The 16,402-nt window shown below is 36.9% G+C and overlaps 1 protein-coding gene across 2 annotated transcripts in view; it reads right to left on the bottom strand.

Annotated features, from left to right (window-relative positions):
• The window catches only part of LOC127621597 (disabled homolog 1-like), a 216,489-nt gene that overhangs the window by 30,750 nt on the left and 169,337 nt on the right, over positions 1-16,402 (bottom strand). Inside the window, exons 5-8 of one of the 2 annotated variants that reach the window (XM_052095261.1) lie at positions 14,255-14,386; positions 10,823-10,942; positions 10,141-10,179; positions 6,751-6,813 (exon numbers count right to left, since the gene is read on the bottom strand). In XM_052095261.1, the coding sequence (XP_051951221.1) occupies positions 6,751-6,813; positions 10,141-10,179; positions 10,823-10,942; positions 14,255-14,386 (354 nt within the window). The remainder of the gene's footprint in view (positions 1-6,750; positions 6,814-10,140; positions 10,180-10,822; positions 10,943-14,254; positions 14,387-16,402) is intronic. The other variant, XM_052095260.1, reaches the window with a different exon arrangement.

The following is a 16,402-nucleotide window of genomic DNA, read 5'->3' on the forward strand; positions in this document are numbered from 1 at the left end:
CAGTGTGTGAAGATGCCAAACCTTCCTTTGTCTGTTTTGTTCACCTCATATCTCTCTTTAATTTGCCATTGTTCTTAATTTCCTCTTCCTAAGAGACTGATTGCCACTGTTTTAATTTCATAGCACACTTGATGTGAAGTTTCTATTTCTTTTATTCAATAATCATGCAGGAACAGATCTGATTAACCCTTAAATGCATACCTCATGTCTTTAGTGACCCTGTACCTCATCCATTTTGTGCCCACACCTCTTTAGTATTTCTCAATCTCTTTCTCTTATGAAAAGTGTTACACACAAAAAAAGAAAGAATTGCAAGAATATTTATTTGTTACCAAAAGTGTTTAGGGTCATTAGAGACCCTACTGTATGTACGTAGGTATGTAATAGTGTTTTTTGTTTTTTAAATGATTTTTTATTTTTTTAATTTCATATCTGTATAAGTTTACAGCCACATTATATTTTTATTACAAGAGAAACTAGTACTATAATCATACAAATAAAGACTATATCACTATAGCAAGTAAAACATATGAACAGTGTGATATGACTATTGTCATTTGGGTGTACTATTGAAATTATGTAAGTTGTGCATCTGTTCAAGCTCAATAAGTGGCTGAGAAAATACAGTGGAGAGAACCCTTTGGAATTAGCTGATTTTCTAATGTGATCTCATATTCATCAAAGTAACGAGTATAGACAAAACCAATGTGCATAAGTTAACAGCATACAAATTATAATGAAATAATTTTCCATGTCTTTATTGAACAAATCCCATTAAACATTCACAATGCTGTGTAAAAAGTAAGTGAAACCTTGGATATAATAACTTGTTGATCTTCCTTTGGCCGCAATAATCTCAACCAAGTGTTTCTGGTAGCTGCGGATTAGACCTGCACGATGTTCAGAGGGAATTTTGGACCATTCTTCCTTACAGAACTGCTCAGGCTCAGACATATTCTTAGTATGTCCGGTGTGAACGTCTCTCTTGAGATCATTTCATAGCATCTCTATTGGAGTCAAGGTCTGGGCTCTGACTGGATTTACTTCAATGTTTAGGGTCATTGCAACACCCAATTTCTACTGAGCTTCAGCTGACACACAGCCACCCTGACATTATCCTGTAGGATATCTTGATTAGCTTGGAAATTCATTTTTTCCTCGATGATGTCAAGCTGTCCAGGACCTGAAGCAGCAAAGCAGCCCCCAATCATGATGCTCCCCTACCGTACTTCACCGCTGGGTTGATGTTTTCAAGTTGGTATACGGTGACCTTTTTACACCATGCTGTGTGTTTTTCTGAAACAATTCAACCTTAGTTTCATCAGTCCACAAAACATTTTCCCAGTAGCATTGCAGAGTGTCAATGCAGTCTTTAGCAAACTTCAGGGACGCAGCAATGTCTTTGTTCGAAAGCAGCGGTTTCCTTCCTAGTGTCCTGTCATGGACATCTTGCCTGTTTAATGTTTAACATGTATAGACTCATGCACAGAGATGTTAACCAGTTCCAGTGATTAATTCAAGTCTTTAGGTGTCACTCTAGGTTTTTTTTTTTTTACCTAATTGAGCATTCTGTGGTGTGCCCTTTGAGTCACCTTGGAGAGTAGCCATAAGTCATCTCCATTTATAGGCAATTTGGCTAGCTGTGGACAGATGAATATCTAAGCTCACTTCTTCTGAGTAACAGTTCTTGATTGTAGGTCTTCTGAGATCTCTTTTGTGCAAGGCATGGTCCATGTCATCAGATGCTTCTTGTGAATAGCAAACTCAAAATATTTTAGTGCTTTTTATAAGTCAAAGTAGCTCTAACCCACACCTCCAATCTTGTTTCACTAATTGGATTTGCCAACTCCTGGCTTTAATTAGATTTTGTTGATGTCATTAGCCTAGGGGTTCACTTACTTTTTCCACAGCATTGTGAATGTTTAATGAGATGTGTTCAATAAAGACATAAATGATTACAATTGTTTGTGTGTTGTTAACTTAAGCACATTGTGTTTGTCTATACTTATGACTTTGATGAAGATGAGATCACATTTTATGACCAATTAATGCAGAAAAACAGCTAATTACAAAGGGCTCACATACTTTTTCTTGCCACTTTACCTATGTGTAGATTATGTGTAGATTATATGTTATGTGTAGCTCAATATGTGTTTGACAGCCAGTTGCGTCTCATTAAATTTCAGTGTGAAAGTAATTAATCCTGTTTTAGATTTGTCCTGATTTGTTGCATTATCTCATTGATATATTAAAATAAAATATAAACATATATTTTATTCGATTATTTTCTAATTGTATTGATTTTTTATGACATTTTTTTACGCTATCTGGACATTTTGTAGATCCATTTGTGATAGATATACGTGCCAGGTCTCTAAAGACCCGAATATGTAAGAGTGTTTGGCATTTAAGGGTTAATTATTATTTTTTAAGTCTTCAATTGGAGAAAGGGCAGAGGAGAGACCTGCTGCTCACAATCACTACAGAGTAATTTATTTAGGCAGACCACAGAATGCCAGCCTACTTCGAATGATACCTAAACTGTGCCCATCATGATACTTTGCCCAAACCATTACTGATCGGGAACCCAGAGTCCTGCTGGATGTCAAGGCTGCTTCCAATACCTAGTTTTTTATTTGAAGACACCAGTTATTTTGCAGTTATTTTGCAAGAAATGTTACACAGTTTTGCCCTAAAAGGTGCCTTTTTGTTATTTTTTTGCCATTTATTGTGAACCATTGTGTAAACCCATTTTCCAAGGAAAGAGAGACAAAATTTGAAATGTTAAAATCTGCTAGAAGTTATTCTAATATTGTCAAATTTAAGGAGTTCACTAGTTTAGAGATGGCCTCAAAGATAACAGACACGGACAACAAGCCACACAATCTTCAATCCTGATTGTGGACCACAGATACATTTATGTAGATGTAGATCTATTCATTTTGTTCTGATCGTTTCCTAATTTTGTTTGCTGTTAGCGAAGATCAAAAGTGATGTTTGCGTAGATTAAATTGAATTTGGCCAGTCTGGCTTTGTGTTCGATATGAGGGGGAATCAGGTGCTCGCTGATCGTGATTTTAATGGTGACAGCGAGCAGCTGTCTCTTTCATGCCTCTGAGTTTTTGATGTCGGTCCTGATGTCAGTGCAGGAGTTTGTGAAGTGTCAGGTTAACACTTGAGAGCTGTGCACACATTTAAATGGTTAGAGGGAATAATTTGGTCCTTGATAGGGTTTTAAGCTTTAACACAGCTACTAAACTGACTGTGACATTGTGGGGAATTTTCTATTTTCACATAAGCCTATTTACATAGTAAGGGAGTGTGTTTGTGCTGAAAAGAATGACAGTGGCTTAGTTTAAATATATCATGATTTTTCAGAGACAGGACCCAAACGCAGAGTTAAAAAATAAAAGAGAATCTATTTAATACAACAAAACTCCCACAATGGGGAAAAATAAACATAAGCTACCCCAAAGGGGAAAAACACAAGGGAAACAGGAAAAGGGTAACAAGACTGACTGGCAGAACACTGGAAACAAGATGAACTGGCACTGGACAGTAAACACGAGGAGACTAAAATAGGGAGAGAAATCAACAGGCTTACAAGACGGCAGGTGTGACTAATAAACTAATAAGAGGCAAACAAGGAGGCGGGGTATGACGTAAGACAGAGGAGACATGTGGCGATACAGAAATGAAACAAAGCCATGTGCTTTCAAAAGAAAACAAAACACCTGAATGGCATGAGCGCACATCGCCAAGACAATAAGGCAATATACGCCCATGCCAACTGACAAACAAGATGAGAGAATGCGTAGCAAAGCCATACAAAGTGATGCCACGCATTCTCACACTTAAAAAACCCTGAGCGTACATCGCGAGGCAAACGCCACACGATGCACGCAACAGGCAACAAAAACAAGACAGGACACCTGTGCGAGAGTTCGGCCACACACACACCCGACACCTTAGACCAAAGTGACCGAACCTCAGCACAACATGAAGACAGCTTGCAACCAGGGCACGCAACGTAAGCGTGAAGCTAGGTGCACCCGTGTTTGCGAGAGACAAACTATTGATGCAAGTGCATGCTGCCAAGATGACATAAGCGCGATGCACCTACATCAATAAAAGACAGACATGGAGCATGAGGGACTGGATCCCGACAAAGACCGAACCCAAACCAGACAGGAAGTCAGGATCCAGACACCATGCTCCCGACATGAAACAAGACAGACCGTAGAGCGCACGCCAGGGAATACAACCGTGTGCTCACACAAAGACAGACAACAACAGATATGGGACGATGATGCCACGGTCCTTGTCAGACAAAAAACCTAGACTGACAGAGTGACAGGTCCGTGACAAAATACTAATGGCACACTGCTATTTCAGCACAATTAACACCTGGTTAAACTGGTTGCGGGTGGTAAGTGAATAAGATGGACAGAAATACAGGACAAAAAAGTGGTGCAACTGTTTTGTGAATTCACCCATAAGTCGGCTCCATTCAAAGTTGTGGAGGAGACAGCCTGGCGAAGTGTTGGGGATATTAATGTGTTTATTGTTTTGCTTGGCAGTGTACTGTATCTTCTGTGACTCAAGCCGCAGGTGACAAAAAAAAAGTAGCCCTGAGGATACAACACCTGCTGTTGTCATAGTCATGCCGGTCATAGCACGAAACATTGCTGGGTGTAAATCTTTGTAAGGGCCGTCACGCTGAATTAGTGTGGCTTGGCATAGAACTCTGTTCAAATTCACAGGTGGGACTCTGGCAGCTACACAGTGAAGCTGTCACTAGCTATACCATCAAAATCTGGGCTTCTTATAAAGTCTTATCTAAAGAATAATGGCAGATTGCTAAAATTGGCTGTTTGATATGAAAAATTGAGAACAATTGCTTGATATGTTTAATTTTTAGGCCTATGAATACCTTTATCAAACTGATGGACTGAATTGTATAGTGCAGAGTTTCTCAACCTCTTTGACTCCATGGCCCCCAATTGTCCAAGATAATATTTAAAGACACCCAAGTAGGCTAATATACAGAATTTCCTGTGGTATTTTTGCTGTACTGATGAAAAGCCACTTGTTTTTAAACTTTATTAACAGAAACTAGGAATGTCAATATATAAAATAATGAATTTCATCCATATTTTAATTTAAAACAAGAAATATTGGGCTCTATTTTCGTAAGCACACTATGCACAGCATTACGTGCAAAGACCGTGCTCTACATCTTATCCAATTTTCATCAGCGCAAAGCACAAGCGGGTATGGATGGGAATGTTTGCACTATCTGTGGGTGTATGTGCGCAAACTGGGGAAGTATTGTATGTTAATTAAGTGCCACAAAAGCGCCAATTTGCAATTTACCTGATAAATAGGTAATTGCGCTAAGACTCAAAAGCACGTATTACCTCAGCGCAAAGTCCAATTCAGTTCATGCATTTGCAGTTTGGATATTCCACCAGCAGGTGGTAATAAAGTTCATGTCCAAACTCTGAAAATATCTTGGAACATCAAATTATGTCTATAACAATCACTGTTGTTGCCGTTTTATGAAACAAATATTTATAAGACTTGTGTTAAAATATCTTTAGGTCATATTTTTAATTATTATTATGTTTATATTTACAATAAAATTTTTGATCTAATTTACATTGTATTGGTATTTTTCCACCTGTTGTCGGAAAAAGGTGCTGGTGGAAAAAGTTGTAAAATGTTTGGATGATTTTTTTGTAATTTGAATTGAGTATTTTCCATGCATATGAAAGGAGCGTCACATTCATCAAGGATGCAGTTAATGCTCAAAATAATGGAAGTCCATATTTCCATTCTTCTAATTAATTGCATACAGTCCAATTACACTACCAACATCTGATGAATGTGCTGCCTTTGCTTATATCACGGACTATATATTAGGATGCAGACGCTGCAATAACTGGTGAAGAACCTCTGAAATAAATTGCACTTGTCTCAGTCCATAGCGCCATGCGTGTGCGATTTCGCCTTAGCACATGATTGCATAAAAACACCAAAAGTTCAAGGCACCTTGATTTTTAAAGGTTTTAGCATTTCTGTTAAGGTATATTATTATAATCTTATATTAAACCATCTTGAGTACCCCTTGAATGTTCACTGAGGCTCCCTGGTTGAGAACCACTGGTGTACTGTATAGCAACCAAACAAATTTCAATATTTCCTAATGAGCAGAATAGACAACTATTCCTAAAGTGTTTTGAGGACATTTTAGAAATGAAACTAAATTGTTGTTAAATTAATGGTAAATTTAATGGAAAATATAAAAATGTACATTTTTGTAAAAAGTAAATAACTAATAATATAATTTATAAAGACGATACAAGTATTTATTTTGGTAAAATATAGTACAAATTATATATATGTTCAGTATGAATTTACTTACATTTATATACAACATTTATATTTCATTAAACATAAATATACCTTAACAGTAACATATTTTCAAAATTATGTTTATTATAAGTAAAAAACATGAAAAATATTCACCAAAATCCCTGAGAAAATGTCATATTTTGAAATGAAAAAATACATTTCTGACACAGTTGTCAGTTATTACTGTAAATTTGACCTTTTAGTGTTAGTGGTGAGCATGTTTTATTGTATTCAACATAAGCTACTATTTAAGGGTCTGTTTCATTAATTCAAGCTATTATAATTTAAAAGGCAGCATTTTTGAAAAGACAAGGGAGGGATTTGGCAGTGTACCTGATATATGCTCTCCTCTGATTGGTCACGGATGGGCTCGTGTCCTGCTTCAAATACAATGTACTACAACATCGGCAGCAGAGGAAGATAAAAAGGCAAAGGTAAAAAAGGGGACAGGAAAAAGGTAAGTAGGAGAGGAAAAGAAAAAAGAAAAAAGACTGATTGATGACACAGAATCAACAGCGGTCATGGGCCCAGGAGCAGAGCAGTGACCCCACTAAGCCTTGAGGAAGAGTGAATGGCTTTCGGACTAAATGATGGTTGCGTCTTGACCTTCAGAAACATGCTCTGGCTTTATGGTCCCACAAGTTCATCTATTGCTATCGTTCACTGCATAAATACATTTTTAAATAAGTCTTTTTGCCTTTTTTTTTTAACATCCTTCAAACAAGATGAATTTGCATGAGATAATAAGACCTAATAAGTCTTATTATCTTAAAAATGTTGCTACTCAAGTACTTTAACCTTCTATTAAGGATGTTTACATATTTTACTGGAAAGCAAGTCAAATAAATACTGTTTATGAAAAATGATTTTTGTGTTGTACAACTATGTGCATCTATGACAGTTTCAATTCAGAGAAAAAAAAAATCACTCTCTACATTTTGACAGCTTATAAAATAAAAACAAGGAAGGAGAACTTGCAATATGTTCTTTCTAACTCATGCATATATTCCATCTGACTTCTGCCTTTAAAATTTTATAATCCACATTTTGTTGTGTATCTTTACTGTTTCTGTACTTGCAAACAGGGCAACGAAATAAATCCCAGTCAAAAACACAACACTTCATGTTTCTTTAATGAGGCATACTAATGTTAGCAAAGCAGTGACAACCAGGGCTGTAACCACAATATACATTGAGGGGGACAAGTCACCTCCAATATGGCCAGATCTTAAACCTCAAAATAAAGCGTTATCATCCTCAGATTAAAACTAGAACATGGTAAGACTTTTTCAATTTAGTTTTTAGGTTGTGGCAGAGACAGTGTCTCTAAGATTTTGTAAATAATTTATTTATGTCTTAAATTAATTCTAAAATGTAGTTCATCATCTCCTAAGAGTCTTCCTTTAAAAGAGACCATTTTATTTTGAGTATGTCCTTGTCATGTCTGTGCTCATAAATTAGCCACCACTCAAAGGAGTAGTTCACCTAAAAATGGAAAATGTACTTTTGCTCATTCATTTACTCACCCTTATGTTGTTCATAACTATATACTTTTACTTTTTCAATATTAAATAGTTCCATACAATGTGTTTTTGTATGGCTAAGAGCAGCGTTAGGATACTTGAATATCGTGTTAAGGTGTTTAGGGTGGGGGGGGGTTAAGGACAACTTGAGGTCAGTAAATAACTTTGTGTATTATCTATTTGCTAGCCATGCTTACACAGTCATGTCATTTTACAGGTACATCAGGGATGAAAATAAATTCGAATTATATTCGTCTTTTCTTTTAGACAGCAAAAAAAGAAAGAAAATATGACTGAAACAGGTGAATTGTTAGCAATGCAGGCACAGTGTTTGTCTTGTACTGCATGAACTTTAAAAAAACAACGTAACTTTTAAAACCAAAAATTATAACATTTTGGCCCTTAATTGCATTTAACGTTTTTAGTCAGGACCAAAGAGTACCATTATATTTTTACACCCTTGACCCCCCACCCTTCAAAATGGTTTGGTCCCCCCCCAATGTTCAAGACATGGTTACGGCCTTGGTGATAACAGAACTGTCCCAGCGTCAGTCTGAATTTGGGATGATTCTTGGAAAGCCAGCCACTGAGCTTTAGGGCCATTTTCAGAATGGCAGACGCATTCTAACCCTTTTCTGTGATATATATTCTTCCATAATGCAGGGACAACATTGAGACCAGATAGCCTAGCGATTTTTGGCATACAGCATTCCAGCTAATCACTAATTCCTGTCCATTCTAGAACACATTAATGCTAATGGCAGTATCGTTTCCATTTTCTGTGACATTACACATAATGACTTCGTCTTTCCCATTTTTGCCCATTAACTACTGCCATTCTCTAATTTATTCTGTTACAGGGTTGTAGACATTGGCCAATCCTTCTCTAGGACCCCTTATCAGCAAATTGATAATGCTTATCAGATCAACAGTACACAGCAGAAAATGATTGATTTTTAAGCATGGGGTTTATAACTGATAGAGGCCTAAAGACAACCTTTGTAATTTCTCTACTTTGTAGCTAATGACTTTTGGACATTCAGTCAATGCTATACTAGAGTCTTAAGACTATTTACTTTGTACAGCACAGATAAAGGTTATTTTAAATAGATGTCTAGTCTATATATATTCAAGGAGGCTCCAAAATGAATACTCGTCAAGTGCCAAATGCAAGTAAAATCTGGGTACGACCAATTAGTTCCAGTTGACTTGTGACTTTATTTGGAACTGCTCAACTCATCTTTAAAACCCAGATTTGTTTATTCACAGACGTTTTGGTCTCATGGACTTTGTCAAGATATGCCGTGAGGCCGAAACGTTGGGAAATAAAGAAATCTGCATTGTCAAAACGAGTTGTGCGATACTATATTTCCTTATACTCTATATGTTTCATGTTTTTCACCTCCAAATGTAAGCTGTGCATTTAATTTAACTGTTTTTCTATAATAGGAAGTGCAATATTAAATGGTTTAAAGAATGCAAAGACAAACAGTTTGCTAAAGTATAAACACTTGTCACGAGTAACAACGTCCACTGTAACTCAGTAGAAAATATGGCAGGTTTATCTAGAACAATTTTATGTCTGGTAATAAATATTCATGGCTGGCACTTTTTCTCAATTACCTGTCATTGGCAGGAATGGCAAAAAGTTCATTTTGGACCCTGTATTCAAGTTCTAGTTCTCTGGTTTACATTCTTAAATTGCATCAAATCTGTCAAAGGCAATTTCTTGAGTTCATTGCATAGATTCCTTATGGCCATTATTTGATGTATGATGCACACCAGACAGAAAGGCAATGCAATGCAATGCATGTAAACGTACACACACATATAGGTAGCCCACACGGGATGTGTTAAAGCTGTCTGTTTTCAGTACAAACAAGGGAAGCTTTCAGGAATGACACTGCATCACAGTTTATCGGAATATACCCAATTTATGAAAAGGAAAAAGGTTAGCAAACCATTACAGTGATAATTCACCATATATTTACATACAAGTGACATAATAACAGAACTTATTAATTCAGGAAGAGTGAAAAAGAGCAAAAAATATGGAGTGGAATTATTTATTTCTGTAAATGAGATAAAATGGATATTACTGAGCAGGGAGCCCTGTAGAACGTGACAGTGAGAGGCAGAGTAATTTGAGAGGGCACGTTTAGGCAGACATAATGATTTACAGTTCATTTCAAAGCATTACCTGATACACAGGATCCTCCACATCTTCCTCCAAAATGGTCTGCAGGAGTGATTGCAAAGAGGGGATTGGAGGTCAAAGAAGGAAAGAACAAGCGACAGAAAGAGGTGTGAAACATGAGAGGGGAAGAAAAATATACATTTTTCTCACTTACATGACTTACTACAGACTTTACTAAATTTATGTTTCTCTTGACTAGACTTTCTATTAGTCATAATTTGGTGTGTTGTATAAAAAAATAGAAGTAAAGCACATTTTTAACATCTGGAAATAGGAACAAAGATGTGACTTGCACAGCCAGAGATGGGTGATTTGGTCTTAATTGAGAAAGCAGAGTGAGGAAAATCAACCCACATATTTGCATCTGTCTGCAGAGGCTCAACAGACAGAGAGATGAAGGGAGATAGAGAGGAAGTGGAAGGAGCTGCCTTATATGAACATATGCCCTTTCGGAAATTGTTTTGTTTTCTATATTCATTCACACATTTGTATTCTATATTTCAGAAACTTCGTTTTGAGTTGTTTATTTGTTGTTTCTGTTTTATGCTGCTCTCGCTCGTGTGCTGATGTACTGTATATGCGGGTGTATTTATGACTGAGAAATAAAGGCGCATTAGACATTCTGAATTCTCTTTGGGATTTTGTGTTTATGTGAGTGTAAATATTTCATACGAGTGTGTGCTACCTGATAAACAGCTTGTTCACACTGCTTGTCCTTCTGAGCTTTCTTCTCAATCTCCTCTCTCTGCTTAATCTCATAAATCAACTGGAAAAGGTCACGGAGGTCAAGGATCACCGGCTCAGCCTGGGAATAGATGGGAGAGAGAGATAGTTTGACAGATTTATAGAGAGAAAATGAGTATGTCAGAGAGAGGAAGAGAGAAGGAAAAGTTCGAGAAGATTCTATAATGGTGGTCTGAGAATTTCTTACATCATTTACAAAAGGGGATGTTGTAGATTATAAAGTCACAAACATGCAGTTTAACAGTTTTACCATTTGTTAAAAAAAACAACAACAACAACAACAATATACATATTTGCAAGCTTCAAAATAACATGATGTCACAGTCATGGAACTGTCAACGACCTTGCCCTTCTTATTCTTCTTCAATATTAGAAAATGAATGGTCATGCACCTAATGCATATTATGTATGGAATTGACTATTGTAACAGAATCTTAAAAGAAACAAACTTCAAATATCAAAAAGTCAAATATTTACTCATAAAAATAAATGTTATCCTTGTAGTGAGTGAGAAAATAAATGAAGCTGTATCCCAGATGCAGCTGTAAAAAAATATAATTAAAATTTTGCCACAAAAAACATTTTGAAAAATATATTTTGCTGTATCATAAAATATAAATACAACGTGGATTAATAATAATAATAATAATAATAATAATAATAATAAATAAATGGTGCATGTGTTTCTTTTTTGTTTTTTTGCAATAAATAAATAAATACATGTTTACATGAAATTGCTGAAATTAAAGATACAAAATGAGATGTTAGCCATTAAGGAACTTCAACCAGATTTAGCCATTAAGTTATAGATATTTTTTTATTAATTTGTTAATATTTACATTCAAATTAACTTTTTTCAATTAACATTTTAAATAAAGGCATCAGCATATTAGTTTTTCCTGTGGTATTGGTATGAAGAATCACAACTTTGTTGGACCCGGCAGCAGATTGACAGCAGGTAAGTAATATCTTTCTTTTTTCATGACTGTTTGATAATTCTGACTATGGTGCAGCATATGCTACAATGCCTTGGCAAGGATACTGTAGTGGTTTCTACTCAATTCACAGATGATGTAGTGATTTTTGATCATGTGTCACTTAAGGTGTAGTTATGAGTGTATCAGATGACCCCTGCCCCCTTTCAATACAAGGCACCAGTTAAGAATACTATCTTAACAATTTAAGAACACTCCCAAAAAAAGCAGTTCGATAATTGATTTTTAAAGGTTTTAGCATTTCTGTTAAGGTAGATTATTATAATCTTATATTAAACCATCTTGAGTACCCCTTGAATGTTCACTGAGGCTCCCTGGTTGAGAACCACTGGTGTACTGTATAGCAACCAAACAAATTTCAATATTTCCTAATGAGCAGAAAACATTTATTAACAATAGTATATTTACATTTATGCATTTGGCAGACACTTTTATCCAAAGCGACTTACAGTGCACTTGTTACAGGGATAATCCCCCGGAGCCACCTGGAGTTAAGTGCCTTGCTCAATGGCCCAACAGTGGCATCTTGGTGGTGCTGGGGCTTGAACCCCTGACCTTCTGGTCAGTAACCCTGAGCCTCAACCACTGAGCCACCACTGCCCCCATATGCATTTATGATGATAATAATGAATATGCACTGCTAAAGTAATAATTTATAATAATAATAAAAAACTAATAACCAAAAGGAAAGCACTGAATTAAACAATTAAACTAAATTATTTGAACATAGAATGGATAAATGCAATGCTGTTGAACTGAATGTAGCAATGGGAGATAATTTTTGGGGAATGCGCCTTATGGAAAACCACCAAATGGATCTGGCAAAATGGTGATAAATAATGCTTATTTATCATTAAACAAATAATATACATATTATCTGTAACAAGCTGACCCTAGGTAACTGTTATCTAAGCAAGTTAAAATACATATGCTGCAGGTATAAACTAATGCCATGGTCTCTAGAAAGAGGTTTGGTACGTTTATATTTACATTCCACACAGTCAGGTGATCAGTCCGGCAGTAGATGCCTTACACTGGTGATGCGGGTAGTGTGCAGTGGGAAGGGAGCAGAGTTGCGATCCAGTAGTTGTTGCCACACTGGACTGGAGGATGCTGAACTTTGGTTGTGCCAAGAGGGTCCTTAAAGAGTGGACTGGTAGCTGGGTCAGTTGAATCTTCACAGGGTCCTTTGCAGGCTGACTGCGTCACTGAGGAGCCGTGTGGGACAGGCAATGTCTGCTGCTGTAGAGGTCCTTTGTGGACTGGGCTGTGCTGCTGGAGGAGCTGTAAGGGTCAGATAAGGTCCCTCAATGCTGGGGCCCTTTTTCAGCTAGAGTGCAGCCGAAAGCAATATAAAAGGTTTTGCTTGCAAAAGCCTAACCTCAACTATCTTGTAGTCTCTTTCTTCGTCAAGTCATAAACTCGGGATGTGGTGTGTCTGTTGGTGTCTCCTTCCCCGTTGAGTTGGAAATGCAGAACAAGGGTGTGTCTAACCGGGGGACATATTTATTCCTTTCTGATGAGGAGCAGATTGAAATCTGGAGCCTTTCCGATCCTGGAGTGTGACTGACCACTGGTGTCTGATGTAGTCATGGTGTTGCCCACTTTAGTGTGGAACTCATTTGCATAGCATAAAGTGCATTGTTAAAACAGCATCTTTAACCTTTTACCCATGCATTATTTCTTAACCAAACCTCTTTCAAAATATTAAAGGCATTGTATGGAACAGATAGAGACCAAACACGATAAGAAACGGTTAAGTCACCGTCCACGCATTAGTTTATCTGTTAATAGGTCTGTTCCATTAACTGTTGTGTTCAGTCAATAATCATTAACATAAACTGTGCTTTTCATGAAAATGGAGTGGATGTGTTGCAGTTTATATTAACTTAAGGCCTTCAAACATAGGTATGAATAGATCTCTGTGGTCCTACACTGCTCTGCATCCTTAGGAATGAGTTTGATGAGTTAAAGTCAACCTGTAGTCCAATGAGAAGTCCTCTCCTTGGTGGTGGTGGGTGTAGAAGGTCCTCCTTCCTGCCCTGTAAGAGGTGTCTGGCGGTTGTCTTAGCATCTTATCTGATGTTCCTGAACATTTGTTTATGTTCATTCACCAAGGATCCAATCACAGTGTGGCACATCTTCTTCCACACTGGCAGTTAGAGAGGGGCCCTGCCATAAACTGGTCTCTGGAATGCCATCTTAACTGATGTTCACCACAATACTGATTTATAAACTTTTCATGTTTGCAGCAAAGGCAAGTTTGGATTGTTATCACTGTTGTCATGTATATGACTACACAACACATGCAGCCCAAACACATTATTTCTAATTTACATTGTCGGGTATGGCTACATGGATAATATATGGGTACTTACAGACTGAGCGGTTTTGATGGCCACAAATCTGTGGTTTCCCTCTTTTCCACTCACATATCCAAAGGCTCGGTGGTCCGTGATATCCTTAGCGATATAGGAAATCTCATGGACTGCATGATGGTGCTGAAGAACCTGAGGACAAAAGCCAGAGTAGGTTCAGAGCTGCATATACCCAATATGAGGAGAAACTGTTTAGCTCTGATATATACATTTTAATAAAAAGAAAAAAAAAGAAAAAAAATGCCTTATGTAAGTGCAAAGAATCACTCAAGCAATTATGTTGTTTTCACAATTACAGTAAACCCAAATTTGATTGTCCCCCTGCCCTTGCCACCACTGGTCTGCATTCAAACTCTGTTATGTTATAACTAGGGCTGTCAAACGATTAACAATTTTAATCTAATTAATTACATGGTGTCCCGATTAATTAATTGCGATTAATCGCATATACAAATATTTTCTGAGAAAGCCCCTCATATAAATATAATTCAATATATAATGATGAAATAATGATACATAGTTATCTTTAAATATATATATATAAAACAAACAAAAAACAAATAATAATAATATATATATATATATATATATATATATATATATATATATATATATAAATAAATATATTCAGATAATTACAATGCATTGCATTCTTGTAGCAGAAGAGTTAATCATTAATAAGACAATACAAAATCGGCTTTAGAATACAATGTATTGTTTACTACAATATTATTGATCATAAGTCAATCATTGACAACAGTTCACAGCAATCCATTTCACAAGTGAATTTGTCAATCAGTTGGAGATTTATTTTGAGGGCTTGTTTAAGGACCCGTCACTGAACATCTGCGTCAGACATGCTTGTGTAGCGTCTTGGTTGCTTTGCGTCATAAAAATTTTACGTCACTATGTAAAGTTAAAGATAGTTTAATACTTAGAACACATATTGAGATCCCTTAGTTTGGATTTGCGCTCCATCAAGTGTTTAGAACGCAAGAACTTATGCATATTTGTGTTGTTCTACTTCTCAAGGGTGTTTTTCTTCACTGTATAACTGTGCATTGCCATGCAGCTGAAGTTTTCATCTTCCATATTACAGTTCGGGGGCATTGCGATTAATGGCGTTAATTAATTTCAGTCAAATTAATCGCATTAAATTAACGCGTTAAATTGACAGCCCTAGTTATAACTGAATGGTAGTACCACCAGAAAGGTACCAACACCAGGCATTGTTGCCAGGCAACACATATTTAAATGTAAAAGTTATAAATTAAGAACTGTTTCATTTAGCTTTTATTAGCTGTTAAAAACCAAAAAATATAAAACTATTGATTTAAAGTGGTTGATTATGCCTATGCGATCAATATATTTGAAATATACAGCAAAACATTCATAAAAATATAGAGTAGTTTCTGAGTGTAGAGACACTAACTAGGCTCCCTTTCGTAGGAACTCAAGCTGTGTAATCGCACTGGGATTACACCTGAGTGTAACGTGGTCTGGTAGCGTTTCAGTGATGCCCCTATGGAGCTACGTCACAGACTCCAAAAAAGTGTTTGATTTGGTGCCATCGAGTCAGATTATCTGTTCTTCAGTGCACAATCTCGTCAGGCCCCTGTTGTACCAACAACTCATGTTGATGCGAGGATCATTATTAGCCTGATGGACTAGCTGTGAAATTAAGGGTGAGCCCCAATTCGGTGAATGAAACCAGACTGTGGCAGGGCGGAGGGCGGGGCCGGGTCGGCGCACTCCGCCCTGCCACACAGACCATACAAACGTATCTGTGTCGTTCTTGTTTGCCCTTCGGACAGCATAGGGTTGAATTCGCCATTGTTCATGCCTCGAACACCCGACAGCCAGAATATAGTTCAGTTTCCCCCCACATATTACGCTGGGGAGCAAACAATAAAAAAAAAACACATTCCAATCTCCAATCACATTCTATCTCCATGAACAAGGGTCTCAAGGCATGCATAACATAATTCGATGTTCATTAAGCACATACAGTGAACATAAGCACCATACGGTGTCCCACCATAAAGACTGCTGGGGTGCTATGGCAAACCAGTTTTGTCAAATAAACTTTCCCCCCAATATTTGTACAATATCTCCATTTAAAATACCAGGGACAAGGTTAATTCCCTT

The sequence above is a fragment of the Xyrauchen texanus genome, chromosome 28 (genome assembly GCF_025860055.1).
Source record: "Xyrauchen texanus isolate HMW12.3.18 chromosome 28, RBS_HiC_50CHRs, whole genome shotgun sequence".
NCBI lineage: Eukaryota > Metazoa > Chordata > Actinopteri > Cypriniformes > Catostomidae > Xyrauchen > Xyrauchen texanus.